Raw genomic sequence first — 23,834 nt, 5'->3', positions numbered from 1 at the left:
GCTTACAACGCCTAGTTTTACTATGCATATCCTCATCTACATATCATTTGCATATGATTATTCATCCACGTGATAACTTAAACGTTATCACGTGGATGAATAATCATATGCAAATGATATAAACGGTACAAGAGACAATACATTAATACAAATCAAGTAGTTGTCTATCCTTGCCTTGTTTTTGAATAGCCTACATAAATCAAATAGTGTAAAATACATTTCAGAGAAAGTCTTTTCCACTTGCCGAATTGTATTTTTAATTGATTTATATTTTTAATGAAAACAGATAGGCCTTGGGCATTATTTGCACGAAACTATTTTCTCAGACAATCTGGTATTATCATAAGCAATTCTCTCCGTGGTTAAAACATTAAAGCACGCCACAGGAAAAGTGTTCAAAAACAATCGCATCCACAACAAATATTTCTATTGATTGAATATAAAAAAAAATGTTGTAACTTTTCAGTATGATTTCATGTTTAAGTGTTTAACTCCATAATTTGAATAGCATATTTAATCTAAATGTTTATATCAGAAGTAAAACATAGTTTAAATCATTATTTTATTTATTTAAACTGCGTCAGTTTCACTAAACGGCCCAACGCGCTCGCTGGCGCGGACATTTAAGAAGGAACGGATATTTGCTTCAAGTGACAGGCTTGGTGAGTGAAATTATATTTGTATTATCTTTCTGTATTATGTTTAATTTTAATTCTAAATTCTAAAAGTGACCAAAAAGACATTTAACTCCAACTCACCATCGGTGTCACCAAACTGCTCCGTCTCCAAAATGTGCGTACACATGGGTCAGAGTTTGCGTTTAGGTGCGCATATTTTCACGTCAAGTTTTTCTTTATAAATCCCACCTTTTGCGCAGGAACTGGCGTACGCATGTTTTCAGCCCCATTTTGTGCGTACGCAAGCTTTATAAATGAGGCCCCTGGTATGACCAGTCCTCAAGGAAGAGGACTTTGATTCCGGGCCAGAAAGTGTTGTTGCTTCTCCCAACATCTGACAACGGTTTGCTAGCCAAGTGGCAAGGGCCATACGAGGTGCTCCGGAAGATGGGTCCTACCAACTACGAGATTTCTTTACCTGATCGTCGTAAAAAGTCACAGATCTTCCACATCAACCTTTTAAGGCCATGGCAAGAGAGAAAGGGGCCTTTGTCCGAACAGTTATGGGCAAGAACAGTGGAGGAAGAAGAGGAACTTGATGAACAGTACTTTCCCACTGATCTAATTTCACCTACTTATCCAGCCGTGGACCATCTCACACCCAAGCAACAGAAAGAACTAGAAAAACATATACCAGAAGGGCTTTTCAGGGACAACCCAGGGAGGACAAAACTGATACAACACAATATCCGTCTACAGGCATCAGACCCAATTCGACAAACTCATAGTAGAGTACCAGCTCGACTGATTCCGGCATTGAAGGAGGAGGTAAAGATGATGGTCGATCTAGGAGTTATCGAGCCTTCTTCCAGTGAATGGTGCAGTCCAGTGGTACTGGTACCAAAGAAAGATGGCACACTAAGATTTTGTGTGGACTTCTCAAAACTCAACTCTGTGTCTGCATTTGATCCATACCCCATGCCAAGAGTGGACGAGTTAATCGAGCGGTTGGGCAAGGCCAAGTACCTGACAACTCTGGACTTGTGTAAAGGTTACTGGCAAGTCCCCTTGGCTGAGACAGCTAAAGAATTAACGGCTTTTCGTGTCCCTAGTGGGCTTTACCATTTTAACGTTTTACCTTTCGGTTTGCACGGGGCCACAGCAACCTTTCAACGGCTAGTGGACCAAGTCCTGAGAGGTATGGACGATGTGGCGGCAGCTTATCTGGACGACATCGTGGTCTTTAGTGCAACCTGGAAAGAGCATTTGGAACACTTGGCGGAGGTGTTCGACAGACTTCAAGGTGCTGGTTTGGTCGCCAATGCTAAAAAATGTCACATTGCTAAGTCCGAAGTCTCTTACCTGGGCTACGGGCTAGGAGGAGGATCCATCAGGCCACAGGTAGACAAGGTTCAAGCCGTCTTGTCTTGTCCTTTACCATCAACCAAGAAAAGGGTTCGCTCGTTCCTGGGCATGGCTGGATGGTACAGGAGGTTTATTCCCAACTTCTCCAGTAGAGCCGCGGTACTTACCGACTTGACAAAGAAAAATAGCCCCCAAAAAGTGGCTTGGACTCCAGAGTGTGAACAAGCTTTTCGAGACTTGAAGGACTGTTTGTGTAGTGCTCCAGTATTACAGAGCCCAGATTTCAGCATGCCATTTACAGTCCAAACAGATGCTTCGGAAGTCGGTTTGGGTGCTGTATTGTTACAGGGAGAGGGGGAAACTCGCCATCCGGTGCTGTACATAAGTAGAAAACTGTTTCCAAGAGAAACCAGGTACTCTACGGTCGAGAAAGAGGCTCTGGCCATTAAGTGGGCATTGGACACTTTTAAATTCTACTTAATCGGCAGCTGTTTTCAACCAAGTAACATCCTTCTTGTCTCTGAACAACCAGCTGGATGTCAACCAATATGGCTTCAAGAAAGGACATTCAACTGAGACTGCATTACTATCGGTCACAAAAGCCCTACGGATCGCAAAAGCTGCTTCCAAGTCCTCAGTTCTCATTCTCCTGGATCTGTCTGCTGCCTTCGACACTGTGAATCATCAGATCCTTGTGGCCACCCTCTCATCACTGGGCATCACAGGAACTTCCCTCCACTGGTTCGAGTCCTATCTCACAGGTAGGTCCTTCAGGGTTGCATGGAGAGGCGAGGTATCCAAAGCTCATCAACTGACCACAGGGGTTCCTCAGGGTTCAGTTCTTGAACCCTTGCTCTTCTCCATCTACACAACATCACTGGGACACATCATACAGGCACATGGTTTCTCTTACCACTGCTATGCTGATGACACACAGCTCTTCCTCTCATTTCAACCAGATAATCCCACAGTAGCTGCACGGGTCTCAAGCTGTCTGGCGGACATCTCAGCATGGATGAAGGAACATCACCTGTAGCTCAACCTGTCAAAGACTGAGCTTCTCGTCCTCCCTGCCAATCCATCTCTACAACACGACTTTACTATCCAGCTAGATTCATCATCAATCACCCCATCAAGGTCGGTCAGAAATCTTGGAGTGATATTGGATAACCAGCTGACCTTCACAGATCACATTTCAAAGACAGCTCGATCATGCAGGTTTGCACTGCACAACATCAGGAAGATCAGGCCTTTCCTAACTGGGCATGCAACACAACTTCTCGTCCAGGTCCTGGTCATCTCTAGGCTTGACTACTGCAACGCTCTTCTGGTTGGACTTCCATCATGTGCAACCAAACCTCTACTGATGATCCAGAACGCTGCAGCTCGTCTTGTCCTCAACGAGCCCAAAAGGGCCCACGTCACTCCTCTGTTCATCACTTTGCACTGGCTACCTCTCGCTGCTCGCATCAAGTTCAAGGCATTGACGCTTGCTTACAGACCTATCACAGGCTCAGCTCCCTCCTACTTTCACTAGCTTCTACAAGTCTACATCCCTACCAGAAGCCTACGATCGGTCAAAGAGCGACGTCTCGTGGTTCCATCACAGAGAGCGACAAAATCACTTTCCAGAACATTCACGGTTCCATGCTGGTGGAATGCTCTCCCCACCCTCATCCGGAATGCAGAATCCCTGGCAACATTCAAAAGACAACTGAAAACCATTCTCTTCTGTGAGCACTTAACCTCATATATAAAAAAAAAACAAAAAAAAAACTTTCCTTTTCGTTTATATCCTAGCTTATCGGGCTTATGCTACTCTGAACAATGCCTGAACTTTGTGTTTTGAGTTATTGCGTTGTTTTTTGCCTCTTCACGATGACTCGCTTAATTTAGTCCTAATTTGTAAGTTGCTTTGGACAAAAGCGTCTGCTAAATGACTAAATGTAAATGTAAATGTGCAAATATCCAGTGTCAGGTGAACTTATGCCAGTACTTCACTGGTAATCGCTTAGCGTGAAACTTTGCGCGTTACGTTCATATTTTGGTCTGTAGCCTATTAATATAGCCTACATCCCCAATAAGGTGGGACTTTGCTCTTTTATATCACTGTATTTTGTCCATTGAGTTACTTTGAGTGTTCTGCGACCGCAGGGGAATCCCGGAGAGTGATGTATTGAGCAGTGTTGTGTACTCGAGACTCAGACTCGGTCTCGGACTTGGTCTCGAGACCATATTTTAATGGTCTCGGTCTTGTCATGGACTCGTGTGCATTTTGACTCGGAATTGACTCATACTCGAACATATTAGAACTCGGACTTATTCCCGAGTCCACTCGAGTCCCATTCAAAATATTTCATGATTGTTACTGCATGTTAATATTTCTTTAAATTGTTGTTTGATTGAAACTTCCAATGATTGCTGACTTTCTTGTGCGCAACTGCGCATGACTTGAGACTAACGTTCGCGCCACGCAAATGCAGCAGGAGCCTGGTCAGATGTGATGTGGAGCCTCTAGCTCAACTATGTATTGAAAATGTCTGCCTTATCATCCATAATGGTTATTACAATACAATGTTACAATACATACAACAATGTTATGTGGACAAGAGCACTTACTGATTGTAATAATTGTAAGTAATAATTGTAATAAAATGACCTTTACACCACCTACTATGTGGCCTTTTTACCATTACAGTGAACATGATTCCATGGTATATTTGATTTACTGTTTGAGTATGGTGCCAATTTTATTGTTACCACCAAATATTTTACATATTCTTGAAGATATCTTTAGGTCTGGTTTTTAGACCCAACCTAGGTTATCCAACCTCTCTAACCGACTAACCAACTAACAGCAATCTACTAATATGCCTGCCGTTCCCGGATGTCAAATTTGAACCACTGAATTTGTGGAAGCGAATTTGTAAAGCGAAATAAAATAGAATGAAAATTTTAGGTCGAATATTATAGGTTGTATTTTTAAACAGAATGAAGATTTTGGAAGTGAAATCTGAAATCTGAAAGGTGAATATGGATTATTGATTTTTTAATAATGAAAAGGTCTGTGAAATGTTTTGAATTGAAATATTCACAGCTTAAATATACAACCATATTGAATTTCAACCTAACATACTTTATTACATTTAACAAATAAGCTTTAAAGCCCACTCTTAGGAATTAAATATCTTGCCTCCATGGGAAGATGACCATCGTAGAGCTGCAGTCGAGACTCTCGTTCCTGCAAAGGGGTGGAGTCCCCATGCCTCTGCCTCGATCCAATCCCCCTCAGAGGGTTGCTTCGGGCAGTGACATGGGAGACCTGAGGATCACGGTGAGCGTGTCTCCTTCGGGGAACCAACCCCCTAGGAGCCCTCACTCCTCTCATGCTCCTCAGCCAGTTGAGCCACCATTGGAGAACGCCGGACCACCCTCAGGGTGTGTACTGGTTGTCTCCTTTGGTGCTCCCCGTGACGACCAGATGTCGGTCAATGCATCGGATGGTGGGTCAGACTTCTCCGCAGGCGACTACTCGGCGTCGCTACCTCCTTCGGGTGTGTCAGCGGTCCCCGAGATGGACCCAGAGATGATGGCCATGCTTTCCTGGGCCACCAACAGGGTCGGGCTCGTGTGGACCCCTCCACCGTGTCCCGAACCCTCGAGGTTGGATGATTGGTATCTTGGGGTGGCGCACACTGGTTCTCAGCAACCCACCCCAGTGCCTTTCTTCCTGGAAGTGCATGAGGAGCTTTTACAACCAGAAACCGTTCCTGTGGCTCCTCCTCCCTCACCACCCTTGATGGCGGGGCAGCTAAAGGATAAACATGTATCCCGCCAGTGGAACGGGCCAATGCTATGCAGCTGTGCCCTGACTCCACTTGGCACAGAGAACCGTGTCTTCCTTCCTGGGCCTGTAAGTACTCGTCGGATTTAACCGACAAGGCTTACAAGGCCTGTGGGGAAGCTGCCTCTGTCATGCACGCCAATCACAATCACACCAGTGTGCCACCAGACTTTCAGCCCGTGGTCAGACCCCTCGTTCCTGTGGGCAGAAGTCCCATTGGAACAGGTGCCCAGGCATGCTGTGGCATTCACAGATGCCTCTGCCACCGGTTGGGGTGCCACGTACAACAGGCATGCAGTGTCAGGGGTGTGGACGGGCCCCCAACTGCATTGGCACATCAACTGCCTCAAGTTGCTAGCAGTACGTCTCGCTCTGAGACGCTTAAAGAGGCCGCTAGAGGGCAGAGACATGCTGGTCTGTACGGACAACAGACCGTTGTGACCGTTGCGTACATCAACCGACAAGGTGGTCTGCGCTCCTGTTGCATGTTGCAACTAGCCCGCCATCTCCTCCTCTGGAGTCAGAAGCATCTGAGGTCGCTTCGAGGCATGTATGTACCCGGTGTGCTTAACCGTGTGGCCAATGAGCTATCACGAGCTGTCCTTTCGGGAGAATGGCGACTCCACCCCCAGGTGGTTCAGCTGATTTGGAGAGAGTTCGGGGAGGCTCAGGTAGACCTGTTTGCCTCCTCAGAGACCTCCCACTGCCAGCTGTTTTACTACCTGACTGAGGGAACACTCGGCACGGACGCACCAGGTAAGAAGGTGTGAAGGCTTACACAGGGCGCTGGATGGGGTGCAGCAGCTGTTGCCCTTTAGTAGGGATTCCTATTCGTCGGTCTTGACGTGGTGTCGACTGACCGACCAAAAGGGAACGTCTCGGTTACATATGGTGGTAACCCTCATTCCCTGAGGGAGGGAATGGAGACGCCACGTCCCGTTGCCACATCTGCTGCTGCCCGCCGGGGGGACAAGCTTTTCAGGCTTGGCTCCTCAGCAAAAAACTGAAGTGCAATCACACCAGCTGCTAGTTATACCTGTGCTGTGAGGCTGCACAGCTGATGCAAATGATTGCACGCCAATGTGTATTGGCTTGTTTTAGTTTAATTCGAAGTAGATTGGCCTCTCTAGCGAGATTCCTATTTCTCAGTCTCGACTTGGCGTCTCCATTCCCTCCCTCAGGGAATGAGGGTTACCATGTGTAACCAAGACGTTTTGCTGGGGTATCCTGACAGCTATGGTCACAGGGGTCATTGGAACCTATAGTGTCCACTCATTGGACACTACTTAAAACTATCTTCAGTAAAAAATGTCTTTAATTTATTATAATTCAGAAATCTAATCAATTCTTGCCGCACACCATTCTCAAGTAAAGCATTTGGAAGTTAATTGTTAGCTGAGAAAATCACGTTTTTGTCAAAGACATCCGGATCGGATTCAGAACGATGATCAAAATACAGATGGAGTAGATTGAGTCCATCAACACCCCTAATGCTTGCACAGTCCTGTAGCTCATCCTGGGTCAACATTTCACCAGCTCCTTTCACACAGCGCGTTGATCCCAGTAAATTGACGTAAAATTCCTAGAGTGCCTTCTGTGTGAACGCAAACACGTCCTGGGATTGATGCAGGGATTGATGCCCGGATGGGGGGCCTATAACATTGCCGGGATCAGTCCCGGAAAGCGCCCTGTGTGAACAAAAGACACGACCAATGCCGTAAGGGGTGGGTCATAGTGATAACTTGATGCACAACATAATGATGGCTTATCGAATGAACATGTTGAAAAGTTTTGATTTGACCACGAAACATGTTGTACATAAACAACAAAATTTGAACATCAACATCTAATGCCTGATCAGCTGCCATGTTGTCCAAAGCAATGCTTACATTTCCGCTGTTGTACCAACACGTTTTCGTCACGTATGTTACACGACACTTGTCTTTGCGGGATCTTTATGCCTCTTCGCGAAACAGAACGCGATGCTGTGATCATCGGTGATTCCATTGTTCGGCACGTCCATGCTACATCAGGTAAAAATAAGGTGCACAGTCACTGCTTTCCTGGTGCTCGTGTTTCTGAAATCGCTGCTCGCGTTCCCGAGATTCTGAACGATAACGAGCGCGTCGGAACTTTGGTATTGCACGCGGGAGTGAACGACATCAGGCTGCGCCAGACGGAAGTTCTGAAGAAAGACTTCAGGAATCTGATCGATACGGTACGCAGCACATCGCCTGATATAACGATCATTGTGTCAGGACCGCTTCCCACGTACCGTCTAGGACATGACAAGTTTAGTAGATTATTCGCGCTAAATGAATGGTTAACGTCATGGTGCAATGAGCAGAAACTGCTCTTTGTAAATAATTGGAATCTGTTTTGGGAGCGTCCTAGGCTATACCGTGCTGATGGCTTACACCCAAACAGATTCGGATCGGATCTTCTGTCAGATAACATCTCCAAAATGTTAAATACCTTTTGACTAGTAACCAAAAGTCCAAATCATAGTCTCTGCTGCACCAAATTAACTGATATAAATACTAGTGTAGAACATTGCATAGAAACTGTGTCTATTCCTCATTTAGTGCGATCAAATAATAAATCTACTGCAGGATCTAGGAAAAATCTAATTGTTATTAAAACAGAAAATGTTGCTATTAGTAAACAAAAACAATTTCTAAAGCTAGGTCTTCTAAACATTAGATCACTCACACCTAAGGCAGTTATTGTAAATGAAATAGTCACAGATAATAGCATAGATGTACTTTGCCTTACTGAAACCTGGCTTAAACCAAATGATTATTTCGGTCTAAATGAGTCTACTCCAGCAGGATACTCCTATAAGCACGAGCCCCGTCTGATTGGTCGTGGCGGCGGTATTGCAACTATCTATAGAGATATTCTCAATGTTACTCAGAAAACGGGTTATAAGTTTATTTCATTTGAAGTACTTGTACTAAATGTTACGCTCTTAGATGATAGAAAAACATCCCTATTATCTTTAGCCTTGGCTACCGTATATAGACCACCAGGGCCTTACGCTGATTTCCTAAAAGAATTTGCAAATTTTCTCTCAGATCTATTGGTCAATGTCGATAAAATATTAATTGTTGGAGATTTTAACATACACGTAGATAATCAAAATGATACGTTAGGGGCTGCGTTTATAGACTTATTAAACTCCTTTGGGGTTAAGCAAAACGTTACCGGACCGACTCATCGTTTTAATCATACACTCGATTTAATTATATCACATGGAACCGATCCAACCGATATAGATATCATTCCGCAAAGTGATGATGTAACTGACCATTACATGGTAACTTGCATATTACGTACCCCGGTAATATATCATGCTGCGCCGCGTTATCGATTAGGCAGAACAATCCTTCCATCCACCATAGATAATTTTTCAAATTGCTTATCGGATCTGTCTCAGCTGCTGCCTGAACCTAAACAAACAGATGAACTAGACGAACTAACCAGCACTATGAGCACCGTTCTCTCTGGAAAATGGGATATTGTTGCACCTATGAGACTAAAAAAGGTCAGAGAGAAAATTAAAGCACCATGGTACAACAATACTACTCGTGTTCTAAAGAGAGAAACCCGTAATTTAGAGCGTAAATGGAAACAAACTAATTTAGAGGTTTTTAGAATCGCTTGGAAAGACAGTACGTCACGCTATAAAAAGGCCCTAAAAGCGGCCAGGGCTGAGCATCTCCGCAAACTAATAGAAAATAACCAAAACAATCCTAGGTTCTTATTTAACACCGTGGCTAGACTAACAAATAAACAAGCGTCACCTGAACAAAATATTCCGTTACAGTTTAGTAGTAATGATTTCATGAATTTTTTCACTGAGAAAATAGAAAACATCAGATCCACAATTGTAAACGTTCAATCTTCAATCGCGCCTTATAATTCAGCCTCGATTATCACCCCGCAAGAACAATTACAGTGCTTTACAACTATAGAACAAAAAGAGTTAAATAAATTTATCATTTCCTCTAAAACAACAACATGTTTATTAGATCCCATACCAACTAAACTATTGAAAGAAGTGTTACCTATAGTGGAAGAGCCTCTCCTCAATATTATTAACTCGTCTTTATCTTTAGGTCATGTTCCAAGAACATTTAAATTGGCAGTTATAAAACCACTAATTAAGAAACCACAATTAGACCCAAATAACCTAGCAAATTATAGACCCATTTCAAATCTTCCTTTTATGTCCAAAATATTAGAAAAAGTTGTGTCTGCCCAACTGGGCTCTTTCTTGCAAGAAAATGACACCTATGAAAAGTTTCAGTCTGGGTTCAGGCCGCATCATAGCACTGAAACTGCGCTCGTTAAAATCACAAATGATTTACTCTTAGCTTCTGACCAAGGCTGTATCTCAATACTAGTTTTACTTGATCTTAGTGCTGCGTTCGATACTATAGATCACACAATACTCTTAGATCGGCTACAAAACTATACCGGTGTTCAAGGACAAGCATTAAGCTGGTTCAGATCATACCTATCTGACCGCTACCATTTTGTCTATTTAAACGGAGAAAAATCGATCATAACTCCAGTAAACTATGGAGTGCCGCAAGGATCTGTGTTAGGCCCTCTATTATTCTCAATATATATGCTGCCACTTGGAAATATTATAAGGAAACATGGAATTAGTTTCCATTGTTATGCTGATGACACTCAACTATATATTTCATCACGGCCGGATGAAAACGCTAAATTATCCAAATTGACAGAGTGTGTTAAAGATATAAAAGATTGGATGACGCACAATTTTCTTTTATTAAATCCAGATAAGACAGAGGTAATACTTATCGGTTCAAAAAACCGCCCACAAAACCTCCTTCAATACAACTTTAACATAGTAGGGTGTCCTGTTACTTTATCCTCTACAGTAAAAGACCTGGGTGTTATATTAGATTGTAACTTGTCTTTTGAAAATCATATTTCATATGTTACAAAAACAGCCTTTTTTCACCTTAGAAATATTGCTAAATTACGTAACATGCTATCTGTTTCTGATGCAGAAAAGCTAGTTCATGCATTCATGACCTCGAGACTAGATTACTGTAATGCTTTATTAGCTGGTTGTCCTGCATCCTCAATAAACAAGCTACAGTTAGTCCAAAATGCCGCCGCTAGAGTTCTTACTAGATCAAGAAAGTTTGACCATATAACACCAATTTTATCATCACTACATTGGTTACCTATAAAGTTCCGTATTAATTACAAGGTATTGCTACTGACTTATAAAGCCCTAAACGGCTTAGCTCCAGTTTATTTAACGGATCTTCTATCGCCCTATAATCCATCGCGCTCTTTAAGATCACTAAATTCGAGGCTTCTGGTCATACCTAGGATATCCAGATCCACCAAAGGAGGGAGAGCATTTTCACATTTAGCACCAAAACTCTGGAATAGCCTTCCTGATACTGTTCGTTGCTCAGATTCGCTCTCCCAGTTTAAAACTAGATTAAAGACGCATCTCTTCAGCCAGGCATTCATATAATATTTTAATCTTACAGTTAAATCCGGTCTCTACTTCATAAACGCCAGAGGAGAACTGGCCCCCGACTGAGCCTGGGTTCTCCCAAGGTTTTTTTTTCTCCATTAGGTCACCTAATGGAGTTTTTCGGTTCCTTGCCACTGTTGCCTTTGGCTTGCTCAGTTGGGGATACTTAATTTGATTAATCGATTCAACAGTGCTATTGATCTGCATTACCAAACGTGGATGTTTTACACCAGAAACATACACTGATGTACTATTTTATTTAATACTGTGAAGCTGCTTTGATACAATCTGTATTGTGAAAAGCGCTATATAAATAAAGTTGACTTGACTTGACTTGACTTTACGGGATATGTGTGAATGCACTCACAGATTCCGGAAAAATAACTGGCAGTGTGAATGAACCAAAATCAAACGATCCCGGGACAAATCCTGTGACACATTATCCGTGTATTTTCCGGAATCTCTGTGTGAGAGGGGCTATTCAGTAACATTATATGAGATAACTAGTTTCTGTATCTTCTTCGCATGTGTTTTGACCAAATTCAGTACTCTTTCAGAAGATGCGTAATAGCGTCCCCTACCGTATAACAGCGATTTTTATAGATTTCACAACTGGAAGTAAGGCAAACACAATATCTTTAGTTGTAGGTACGTTCATTCTCTGAATCACATATACGCACATTTGAGAAATAGTATGATCAAATGTTGAACAGTTTCTACACAAGAGTTTATAAATGAGGCCACTGGAATGCATTCTTCATTCATCATTCTATAAAAGAATACCCTGGTGAAAAAATATATGCTAAGAATAATTGCAGCCAGACTAATTTAGTATAATTCAAGTGTGTTAATGATTAGTTAACTTGAAGTGTGCTATTTTGGAACAAATAATTTTGTACTAAGTATATTTTAGTTGTAATTAAATCATAGTAAAGCATAACTTCAAGTGTATTTAGTGTACTTTTGTGTACTTAATTTGAACAACTTCAAGTATACTAAGTATATGCCTGTGGCTTGATTAATGATATGAAAGTGTACTTTATTTCTGTTACAAGTACATTACAAATTGTGACTCTGGATCACAAAACCAGTCAAAAGTAGCACAGGCATATTTGTTGCAATAGCCAACAACACATTGTATGGGTCAAAATTATCGATTTTTCTTTTATGCCAAAAATCATTAGGATATTAAGTTAAGATCATGTTCCATGAAAATATCTTGTAAATTTCCTACCGTCATATATATTTAAAACATTTCTTTTTGTGAGTGAATGCAGCACAAATGCAGACAGACAGACAGACAGACGACTCAAACTCAGGTCTACTGAAGGTCCACGAGCCATGACTCAAACTCGGGTCTCCCGATTCACAACGGCGCTACATTAGTGAACTTGCCCATGACCAATGCACATTATTAGACAAATAATACTTAGCTATACTTTGTACGAAATACTATTGCATACTATAATGTATTTTGAAAGTATACTTTCAATGCATTGTTACAATGATCATTGCCAGCACACAGTTCAAATGTGATGCTGCGGCGGAGACAAGAAGAAAGCGGGATCCAAATGCAGTGTAATTTATTAAATAGACTCTAGACTTTACAAACATAGATTCTGGGAACATGACTCGGGACAGGACAACCAGGAACAGCACTCAACAATGAAACAAGAACTCACAAAGACTGAACTCAAACACAGGGCTTAAATACAAGGACAAACAAGCTAAAAAAGATAACAAGGGGGCATGGTCAATCTGAAACACCTGGGGAGACTAATCAACATAATGGGGAACAGATGAACACGGGACATGCCAGAGGATCACAGACCTGAATCTTTAAATCAAATATAACTAAAATATATTTTTAATAAAGTGCAAATAAATACACTTTTAAAAAATAAACTGAATTTTCACTTCATGTTTATTTTCATAAGATATAGTGTTCGAAAATAAACTAAAGTAGAATTATTTTAAGTGTATATTATATTAATATATTAAGTGTGTTAAAACTGGTATTGTGAAAATAGGTAAAAGCATGATGCTAATATAGGCTACTTTTAATATATTTAAAGATAGTAAAATTTTTGTTAATATATTTGCAATGAAAAAGGGAATATATTTCAAATACAATAACGTATACTTTTTTCACTTGGGTAGTTTTCACTTGGGTAGTCTAGCTTAATTTTAAGTAGAAATGGTACATCGCCATGTTACTTTGACCAAAGTACTTGAATGCACCTGACCTCATAAATATGAACTTTCCAGAAGGACAAAATGTTTCTTATTTTTTTTTTTTTTAGCTAAAGAAGAGCTCAAAGAGTGGTGTAAAAAGAAGGTGTGTGTACCGAAGAAAGGCTTGGTTGCCTGTGGCCAGTCGGATGTCTTGCAGCAGTTCCATAGTAGCATTGATGGCCATTTCAGCGGCACGCTGATGAAGGAAGCCGTGACTTGAGCTGATGTCATCCTTGTTGATACCTCCGGTGGGGTCTCTATAACTGGTCCTGTCAAGAAAGCCGCCATGGCTACACTTGCCTGAGAGAAAATTATGTCAGCATATATAGATTAATAGTTCCAATTTCAAACATCCTGTAGACTGTGATGAGAGGCCTATACAGAGGAATTATAATTGATAGGCAGATCAACACTACACATGGGATTAACCTTACCCACAGGTTTTGCAGAGGAGACCAAGCTGAAATATCCTGAGGTTAGTTTCTTATGCAGCAATATTTCTGGGAGAATGTTATCACTACAGACTTTCCCAGCGCAGCTTTTGCATGTTGGTGTGCTGCGGTCTGTACATACAGATAAAAGATAAGAATGTGAAACTAGTTTCTAAACACTCTGGAAATTGTAGAATGAGGGTAATTGTATTTTGTCATACCTGCTAGATTGTTGAGAGGAAGCTCACGTCTGATCAGGGGGCTGAAAGGAGCAGTGCTTCCCAGTTCCACCCAGTTACTGTGGCTATAGAAATCCTGCACACAAACATTGCAAATCAAATATTACAAATAATACTGTCCAAAGTTCTAAAAGTATGTTTAACACTTAGTGGTTGTCAAACATAGTGGAACATGGCATACAGTTCATTTGCGGTGGTTAAACTAAACCTGTATGGACTGAAAAAGTTCTGTCATGTTTGCAGATGTTACTTGGTTAAACTTTGCTTTCTATGCATTAAAATACAAATATTTTCATTCAAACAAACAAGTGTCCAAAATTGTTCAAATACTCTTAGTTAAGTAAAACAAAAATAAGAAAAAGGAAAAGAAATTGAATAGCCATTTTAAAATGCTTAATTTTTTATTCTTTTTTATTTTACCTTAATTTTATTTTAAGTCCCATTGAGATTGATGATACAACATAGACCAAGCCCACAACGCTGATTTAAACACAGAGGTATTTTACAAGAAACAATCGCATTTCTCCTTTACTGCATTCTTTATAGTTATCTTAAATGCATAATTAGAAACAAGCATGCACAAAAATCTAATTGCTAATTGTTTCATGACCGAGGTGCAAACTAGGAAAATGGCATTTCCACTTGCCTAATTTTATCTCAACTATTTAAATTACATACTTGCTTATTTAATGGCAATTCTGAATTTACACCTATTTTGAACAAAACGTATTCTATGCATTTCTTGCAGAAGCATAAATTGTGTTAACAACGGGCTAACGAAGCCACTTTCACAGAAATGCGTGGTGTTAAGAAACTATTGACTTTGAACTGTGCAAACTTAGTCCAGGCAAAGTAGCATTTTACGACAGACTAATTGTAAAATAATTTTTTGCAGCTTAGATCATTTCTATGAGGTGTCCAGAACAACATACTAAGTCCTAAGAAATCCTAGTTGAGGAAATATGTTAAATTCTCATCAATCCGAGATGTGTGCCAATAAGGCCAGGCAACAATACACCCCAATGGGGCTATTTTTTTCCTTTACTCCTATCAAAATTAAACTTTACACAATGAAAGTACCCACGAAAAGTATTTTTTTTGTATTACAAGTTTCTTTGAAAATTTATTTTAATATGCAAATGAGCTATACACTAATCGCATATGCCCAAAATACACCTAAATAGGCTTAATTTTTTCCTTTACTCCTACCACAATAAAACTTTACATAGTAAAAGTATACATGAAAAGTAACTTTTTTGTATTACAAGTTTCTTTTGAAATTAATTTGAATATGCACATGAGTGCCACACTTATTGAATATGTCCTAATTTGCATATATAGGCAGAAACACCATTCATATGTATGACAAATACATTGGCCCAATCTTCATCCAATCATCCTACTGCCAATGGGTGATGGCAATGCTGCTTTTAGACTGGCCTCTAACCTGAAAATTGCCTGTCTTGGTAGTACCTGCCAAGGGTATAACCCCCACCGGTATGGTCTTCAGGGTACAATTAACAACAGGTAGCAACAACAGGGGAGGTTTCTTTTTGGTGTTTTTTTATTTTATTTTAGTTTTTTTTTTTAACTAACCTAGATATTGCTGTTGCTAGCTTCTCATAACACTGCAAAGCTACTTTACAAACGGTAGAAGTCTGATGTGTGGCCCGCCCGGGCTGAAATACTTGCTAACTACAAAAAGAGAAGCAGTTTTGGTGTCTGGCATAATTATTTTAAAGAGCTGGAATGTCTGGAAAGTATGTCTATCTGGTTTTTCATCTGTCTTCTGTGTGAGAGTGAATCATTTAGTTGGTAAGAATGACTTCTACCTGTAATCTTGTAATCTTACCAACAATAATAATCATTTGTAAATCTAGAAAGCAAAAGTTTAGTTTAGTAAAGTTTAGAAAGCAACTGGAGGCAAGATTGTGCAATCAATTCTTAAGGTCAATATAAGTCTTTTTGTGGCAAGTGACCCAGGTAAGTGTGGCAAGTGACTTCAAATTTATTGTGTTTATGCATACCGGTAGGTTAACTTACTGAATGGACATGAATGTGTTAGTATTTGGCCCCTGTTTTTTCTACTTGTGACTTTATGGTTTCTTGTCCATAAGTCAATTAGGCCTAGTGTTGAGCTCATTTGCATATTTAAAATAGATTTTTCAAAGAAACTTGTAAAACAAAAATTTTACTTTTCGTGTATACTTTCACTGTGTGAGGTTTTATTGTGGTAGGAGTAAAGGAAAAAATAAGTCCATTAGGGTGTGTTTTGGGCATATTCAATTAGTATATTGCTCATTTGCATATTCAAATTCATTTTCAAAGAAACGTGTAATACAATTTTTTTTACTCTTCATGGGTACTTACATTGTGTAAAGTTTCATTTTGATAGGAGTAAAGGAAAAAATAGCCCAATTGGGATGCATTGTTGCCTGGCCTTATTGGCACACATCTCAGATTGATGAGAATTTAACATATTTCCTCAACTAGGATTTCTTAGGACTTTTAGTATGTTGTTCTGGACACCTCATAGAAATGATCTAAGCTGCAAAAATAATTTGTTCAATTATTTATTCAAATGTATGTTGTGTAAGATATATTTGGTTAAATAATTAATATTGTACTCACATTGAACTGTGATCAAGTAATAGGCTATGTGATTTGATGCATTCTGCAAACTCTGTATAATATTGAATACAATGCTCAATGCTAAACGTTTTAGAATGAAGAATTTTGCTGACTTGTAGAATTGCCTACAAAAACAGCGAACTTTGATGTGCTTGAGCTACCTCTAAATATTAATATTTTTGCCCCATTTTTTTTCTGGGGTGTTTTTAGCATAAATGTAACAACTCTGGCGGGTCATGCTGCAGAAAACCGAGAAAAAAAAATACATTTAGTACACTTAAGGGCCACCCTAATATGCATGTAAGTCACTTTTGATATGGATGTAACGCAAATATATATCTGGTATAAAGCCAGCATGAAAAAAAAAAAAAAAGATTCAAACCTCCCTATAATCTCCATTAATAACATACCTGTAGAGTATGACATACAGCCCCCAGTGTGATTCGACCAGAGATATAGCTCCCCTGCTGCACACTGGCCTTTACTGCAGCCAGGCCACTAGTGATGAGGTCCCGGCCCTCACCGAAAGCCTCATTATCTATGTGACGAGCCGCACTCAGAAAAAACGCTACATCTATGGCTGCATTGCTTAGATAAATCTCTGTTATCGCTGAATAAAAACCCAGAGAAGAGATGGCAGAAGATGAATCAGGAGATGTTGCGCAGGCTTGTTGGACAGCAGATTCAGTCAGTCTGTTGTTTATCTGGAGGTGAGAATATTATTATTAAAAACATAACTCAAATTACCTTCAGTTGTCTATTCAGGTTTCAAAGCAGCATAACTTGAGACTTAGCAATTTAAATAAAACAACAACAAAAAACAGCAGTTTCAAAATTCACATTTGAGGTATATGAAACAAAATATTCTGTTGTAAAACAAAACATAAAAAGTCTCTTCAAGGAGTGTTAATCAGAGACCAATTTTTTCTTTTTTAGTTTGCGTGACTATAAAATGCTAATATCTTCCTGGTTCTTGGAACAATTGAGTTGGTTGACTTTCATGTTCTTTTCTTACAGCCAGTGTAAAGTCTCGTCCCAGGGCAGTGGCTATGTCACGGCACACTTCTGCTGTTTTGCGGAGGATGGCCATCTGAGTGATTTCTCGATGCGTGACAGAGCCATCCTGAAAAAGAGGTTTGAATGCTGCTGCCTGGGGGGGTTGAAACAGGGTCCCCCAGAGAAGAAATACAGCCACCACAACCAGCGAAACCATTACTGTCCACAATAACAGGTGCTGTGGGAAAATTCAGTCTTCTCTCACCAGTGAAGAAAATCTTGATGAAATTTCACTAAACATTACAAATAAGATAAATTAGCTTAGATATGGACATTTCTAAGCTTGCAAATTTCCTCATAAAATATGATATATTACTACTCAATTAGAGAAAAATTGTGAATTAAAAAGTAAAAATAGAGAATTACCTTTTCGTAGATTTTGTGTGTATACTGTAACTTAGGCACAGCCTCTGTCAGTGTATTTATACACCTTTAAATGATGAATGTTAGCGTCACACATATTTTGTGACGGAAATAAGGTTTGTGTGTATACCTCACTGTATATTTGTGTGTGTGTTACTAAGAAAATCAGTAAGAAAGAATATTTATTTCCTTGTTAACCACAGCTGTTGATAGTGCTTTTTCAAATCCAGAACACAACACTTCTTTTGTGTTTTGCTGAACACAAAAGAAGATATTTTGAAGAAAGTCGGTAACCAAACGACTGATGGACCCCATTGACTTTTATAGTAGGAAAAAAAAAAATACTATGGATGTCAATGGGGACCAGCAACTGTTTAATTACCAACCTTCTTTAAAATATCCTCTTTTGTGTTTAGCAGAAGAAAGGAAATCATACAGGTTTGGAACAACTTGAGGGAGAGTAAATGACAAAATTTTCATTTTTGGGTGATCTATCCCTTTAAAGCATTTGAGCAAATGTTTTTAATTGAATAATCACTCTGCAATCAGTTTTCTGCCTTCTGCATTCATGGGTGATATTTAAACTACTCGTTCATGTGTCATTACAAAATGAATCAACCCATACTATCACAATAAAGGAAACTGACAAATGCTACTGGAGGTAGCAGGGGTTCACTTAAGCCCTCCAGCAACAAGAAGATGCTAAATTAGAGAGAGGACAAATAAAAAGTAATAGCACATGCTCTAAGCTTGCCCAATGATGCCTGCCTCTTGTACGAATGTTTTTAATAAGCCTAAAACCAGATGAAGAATACAAAATGGTCTGGTATGAAATAAAGCAAAAGTGTGACTGCTAAATGACAGGTAGGGCAAACTGTTGACTTGATGCTACACCATAATCTATATATGAAAAAGCTATTGATGAACAATATTTTGCAACAGACTCATAAAGCAAAAAAAAAATAATGGTGGAACTACTCCTACAACGTTTGAGAAGAGATCAAGGTTGATTACGGCCAAGGTTGATGCAAGTTAGAGATTAGGGTTAAGATTGGTTCAAGTTACGCACACAGCCACTCTCTGTCTTACCTGTTTATCAGGATGTAAATGCTTGGCTTATAAGATCTCCTTGGCGAAGACAAAGATGAACTGCTATGGATCGCATTATTGTAATCACCATGCAGACACAAAGCTTAGAGCTGATGTTGTAAGCAGGCCACTAGCAATTTATGCAGCTTCAAAAATTACTTTGGACAAAGATTTTAGAGAAACCTTTAACAATACAAGGCATGAATAGAACAAGCAAACAACAGGCATCCATCACATTATGGCCTGGGACAATAAACTAGCTAGTGGTGCAGAAATACACTTCCCCAGCAAGATTCATTTGAAAACTTCTGAAGAACAAAAACAACATTGTCCATAAGATTTTTATTTATTTAATAATTGCGTTTATTGATTAAAAAAAAAAAAAAAAAGACATTTAAGTTACGTGTCAACACATAGACATACAGAGGTAATCATTCATTATGGAAATGGTTGACAGATTTTGTAAGGCAGATTCCACTAAAATCGTAAAACGATTAGAAAATTTAACTCCCTTGGTGAATAACAAAACAAGTGAGCAGTTATTGTAAGCGAAATTTGAGCTTGGGCTGCACAGGAAACATTTATGAATGTCAAATCAGGCTTAGTTTTTGTATGTGTTCACCATCTCTTCCAGTTTAGCCTGGTTGGACCCCGAGAAATCATCCAGCTACAACAGAAAACAAGCGATTAAATCATCCAAACAATAACTGGAAATAAATTAAACATTACATGCATATTCATAGACACATATCTGTAACTTTTTACGGTTATGTGACTAATATTAGTTCAATTAACAGTTTTATGAAGCACTTGGGAAAGACAACAGAACTAACCTTCTTCCCATTCTTGTAGAAGTGGAATGTTGGCATACATTTGACCTCACAGGACTGGGCTACATCCTGAAAAACACAGAGTGTCACTTTTATATTGCTTAGGACTTTTTATTGCTCTCATTCTAATGCTTTGAGCTAATGAGATTTGCGGGGCACATTCAGAGCAAGTAATGAAAGCAGAAACAAAAGTGCGACTGAAATGTAACCACACCATTTCATACTTTATTCTAATTCTGCTACCCTCTAGTGGTGTATTTCATGCATTAAAACAGCAAAAAATACATAGATGCAATTATTTTTTTGCCGATGTGACAGTTACAGGTACTTCCCTACACAGAAATTTACACTTTACACAAATTTACACAAAACTACACAGCAAATATTTGCCCAACTATGTTACAAAAGAAAACTTAAATTAAAAAAAAGGTTAGGTGACAAGAGCATTTCTTTTATCCAAATGGATTTGGGCCTAAACACTGAGCAACTATGGTTGCAGTAGAATCAACAATACGATTCATGAAAGAAAAAGCTTTACAAGGAATTCTGACTACAAATACACGTTACACAACTGCGTTCCCAGAGAACAGGCATCCACCTCTGAACAAAAGATAACATGACTGCGTTTATTGCGTTCACAGTCTTACATTTAATGATATTTGGCAATTTATCAGGAAGTGACGATTTTCTCCTCTTTGTCTCACTGGATGGAAGCTGTGCTTTATTAGCAAATGCAAAATTCCAATTTTGGTCAAATTTGCAACTTTGGATAAAACACATGGCTATTTCAGGCCTACTCTACTTCATGTCATTCCAAACCCATAAGACTTTCATTCGGAACACAAACGAAGATTTTTTTTTTTTTAAATCTGAGAGATTTCTGTTTCTTTATTGACTTTTCACTCAAATTCTGCCACTTCAAAACGTTCATAAAGAGATCTGAAAAGAAATCCACATGAATCAAGCGCTTTAATCCAAGTTTTCTGAAGAGACACGATTGCTTAATATATCGAACAGATTTAATTTAGGCTTATATTCACAAATAAACATTGATCCGCAAACATACATAGGGAAGTCAAATAAGGTCAAGGGAAGCTTGACAACAGAAGTCTTGGATTAAACCGCACGATTCATATGAATTTATGTTACAATTTTTTTTTATTAATGTTTTGAAGCATCAGAGTTTTGGGTGAATAGACTTTCAATAGAAGGACCGAAACCTCACACATTTAATTAAAAAATATCTTAATTTGTGTTTCAAATAGGGATGCACCGAAATTAAAATTCTGGGCCTAAACCGAAAATTCTTGATGCAATTGGCCAAAAACCAAAACCGAAACTTATTTAAAACATGTAATTCCTTGTTTTAAAATTTTTGTTTGTATAATTGTATTCTTTAATTGAATACAATAATTTAATAATCTGATATTTAAAATATTATATATATATATATATATAAACATATTAATATCAATATATTATTCTTCATTCAGTTCTATGCAACAATCCGATTTAACAGATTTATTTTTTGACCAATTATCAAAGTAAAGTAGTCCTACTATGTTTTCAGATGCATAATACAGTTTTGTATTGGTGCAGCAAATCATGTGACATGAGTTGGCATTAATTATTTAACAGCCTAACACTACAGCTCCAGTAGAAAACTCACCTGTGCATCATCCACGTCCACTTTGAGGAAGACCACATTAGCATAGGAAGGATTTTCAGACAGACCCTACAAGAGAGTCAGATAAGTTAATTCCAACAACTCAATGAACATAGTGATTCAAATGCAAAAAAACAAAGGTTACTTACTTTGTAAAAAGGTGCAATGCTCTGACAAGGCCCACACCACGTGGCTGTAAAGTCAACCACTACAAGCTTATCACCAGCCTCAGCCAGGGCTTTGTCAAAGCCGTCCTGTGAACACACGTCAATGCTGGATTTCATATTCTGTCACCAATACCATGAAGAGCTATTTTAAAAAACAAGACAACGTCACTGTGGTGGACCCTTATTTTTATACAGGCAACAACACGTTTGTAATAAATTACAAAGTCATGATTACGTGAACCTTGTTATCTGCCTTTACATCATTCCAAACTGTGGAGTGAAACCAGCCACTCCACTCACATGCTGTTCCAGACCAGCTTTTATTAGTCTGTGCGCATTGCTTGATGATGCACAAAGCTTGATGCTTTGTCTGCTTTCAAAATTTTCATTAGTGGATAAGAAATAAACTAAATGGCTACATTTGTCAACTAATTATTTGTTTGTTTATAGAACTGTTATTTAAAAGGAATATAGTTAATAATGCTTAAATGCCTATTTTGTGCATCTCATTTGCCATGTATAGGCTATAATTAAATTGGTACATGTATATACTGACCACATGCCCTCTAGTTACAATACAGAAACCACAATGGTAGACCACTGTCAATATTTTGTAACCTTAAAATTAGGCTATTTATCAGTAACAGGCGTAATTAAACCACATGGTGCCTTTGCATAAATTCAAACAAATAGTAAGAGGAAGTCAACATGATGACAGTTAATGAAGTCCTTGTATACCGTCTTGCCTCTTTCACTGCGGCAAATTATCAAAAAAAGAAAAAGAAAAAGAAAAAGAAAAAAACTCGGAAGAGTCCAACCCACGTGATTTGATGGCGCGCTTCGTCTCATCAGGCCGCGATCACAGAAATAAACAAAAAAATACAGGAGTCAAAGTGTGATATATTAGTTAACGTAGCAGCTACTCAAGTAAAAACCGTTTATGAGAACACGTTTTTTTTAACGGTAGGATGAGACGACATTGCGTTGTCATAAGCAGGAAGTTGTGTAACATAGTGGCTTGCCAGCTGCCGTAAAATTATGTAACGTTATTTCAAGTGCATTGGTTCATAATTTTACAACAAAACTGTTGTGGAAAGCGAATATGACAGTGATATGAGAGTGGCATTTGGGGGGGCTTTTATCATTTTTAGCTTTCGACTGTTGTTGTGGCTAGGTAACCTTAACGTTCGACATAAGCTGGTGTAAGAACCGGCTAAGTAACGTTAACTATATTTTTAACAACCTGAGCTAGCATATTTAATTTGATCCTTTGGTAATACTTTGTGAAGTCTTACAAAGGGCTGTTACATTTTCGACAAACTTAATTGAAATCGGTTTGGTGGGAAGCTAAAGGCTCTCGTGCAGTTAGTCAGCAAAACGTGTCCTCCCTAACGTTAATCATACCGCGTGAATTTGCTTATTTTTTGGTCGAATTCATTTTTAAATGAAGCTCTGTTGAATCAAGCTTACCTGATCTTCAATGATGATGATCATTTTATCGCTTTACTTCTGCCTCGAGCTCAGAAAACAAACCTTCCTCAGCACGCTCGCCCAGAAATGGACCGTCTGCTCTCTCCGCCTTTATAAGCGTGTAGCTGCTAGTTTTACAGCATCGATTGATTCAAAAAGCCCTGCCCATAAACCCGCTCTCGCTGGCGGACAGAAGCTAGAAATGCACCATTGTATTGGGACTCTGTAATGTGGGAGTATACTGGACATTCTCGCTAAAATAAGCTTCTGCAAATAACCTCCTCCCAACATGTTTGAG

At 39.2% G+C, this 23,834-nt stretch overlaps 2 protein-coding genes across 2 annotated transcripts in view; both read right to left on the bottom strand.

Moving 5' to 3' along the window:
• Nucleotides 1-18,108, bottom strand: part of LOC308688870 (von Willebrand factor A domain-containing protein 7-like) — a gene marked incomplete at both ends in the record, with an annotated part of 52,319 nt that extends 34,211 nt beyond the window's left edge. The window contains 5 exons of the mRNA XM_081362310.1: nt 13,708-13,894; nt 14,029-14,157; nt 14,247-14,340; nt 17,306-17,599; nt 17,911-18,108. Coding sequence (XP_081218436.1) covers nt 13,708-13,894; nt 14,029-14,157; nt 14,247-14,340; nt 17,306-17,599; nt 17,911-18,108 — 902 coding nt within the window. The remainder of the gene's footprint in view (nt 1-13,707; nt 13,895-14,028; nt 14,158-14,246; nt 14,341-17,305; nt 17,600-17,910) is intronic.
• Nucleotides 18,109-19,730: 1,622 nt separating this feature from the next.
• txna (thioredoxin a) lies at nt 19,731-23,768 on the bottom strand. The gene is made up of 5 exons (XM_081360436.1): nt 23,537-23,768; nt 22,049-22,153; nt 21,903-21,968; nt 20,237-20,302; nt 19,731-20,070 (listed from the first exon to the last, which is right to left on the bottom strand). Exons 1-5 carry the CDS (start codon nt 23,558-23,560, stop codon nt 20,005-20,007), a joined length of 327 nt encoding a protein of 108 aa, XP_081216562.1. The 5' UTR covers nt 23,561-23,768; the 3' UTR covers nt 19,731-20,004.
• Nucleotides 23,769-23,834: the final 66 nt, after the last annotated feature.

The sequence above is a fragment of the Scardinius erythrophthalmus genome, assembly GCF_964197995.2.
Source record: "Scardinius erythrophthalmus genome assembly, chromosome: 3".
In the NCBI taxonomy this organism is placed as follows: Eukaryota; Metazoa; Chordata; class Actinopteri; order Cypriniformes; family Leuciscidae; genus Scardinius; species Scardinius erythrophthalmus.
The sequence above is the reverse complement of the archived record's forward strand: the minus strand, read 5'-3'. Positions and strand labels throughout refer to the sequence as shown.

Excerpts from the sequence above, each read along its gene's own strand:
- txna (XM_081360436.1), bottom strand. The coding sequence starts at position 23,560 with ATGATCATCATCATTGAAGATCAG. Across the intron at positions 22,154-23,536 it reads TCATCATCATTGAAGATCAG|GACGGCTTTGACAAAGCCCT; the intron begins GTAAGCTTGATT and ends GTGTGTTCACAG. Across the intron at positions 20,071-20,236 it reads TCTACAAGAATGGGAAGAAG|CTGGATGATTTCTCGGGGTC; the intron begins GTTAGTTCTGTT and ends TTTCTGTTGTAG.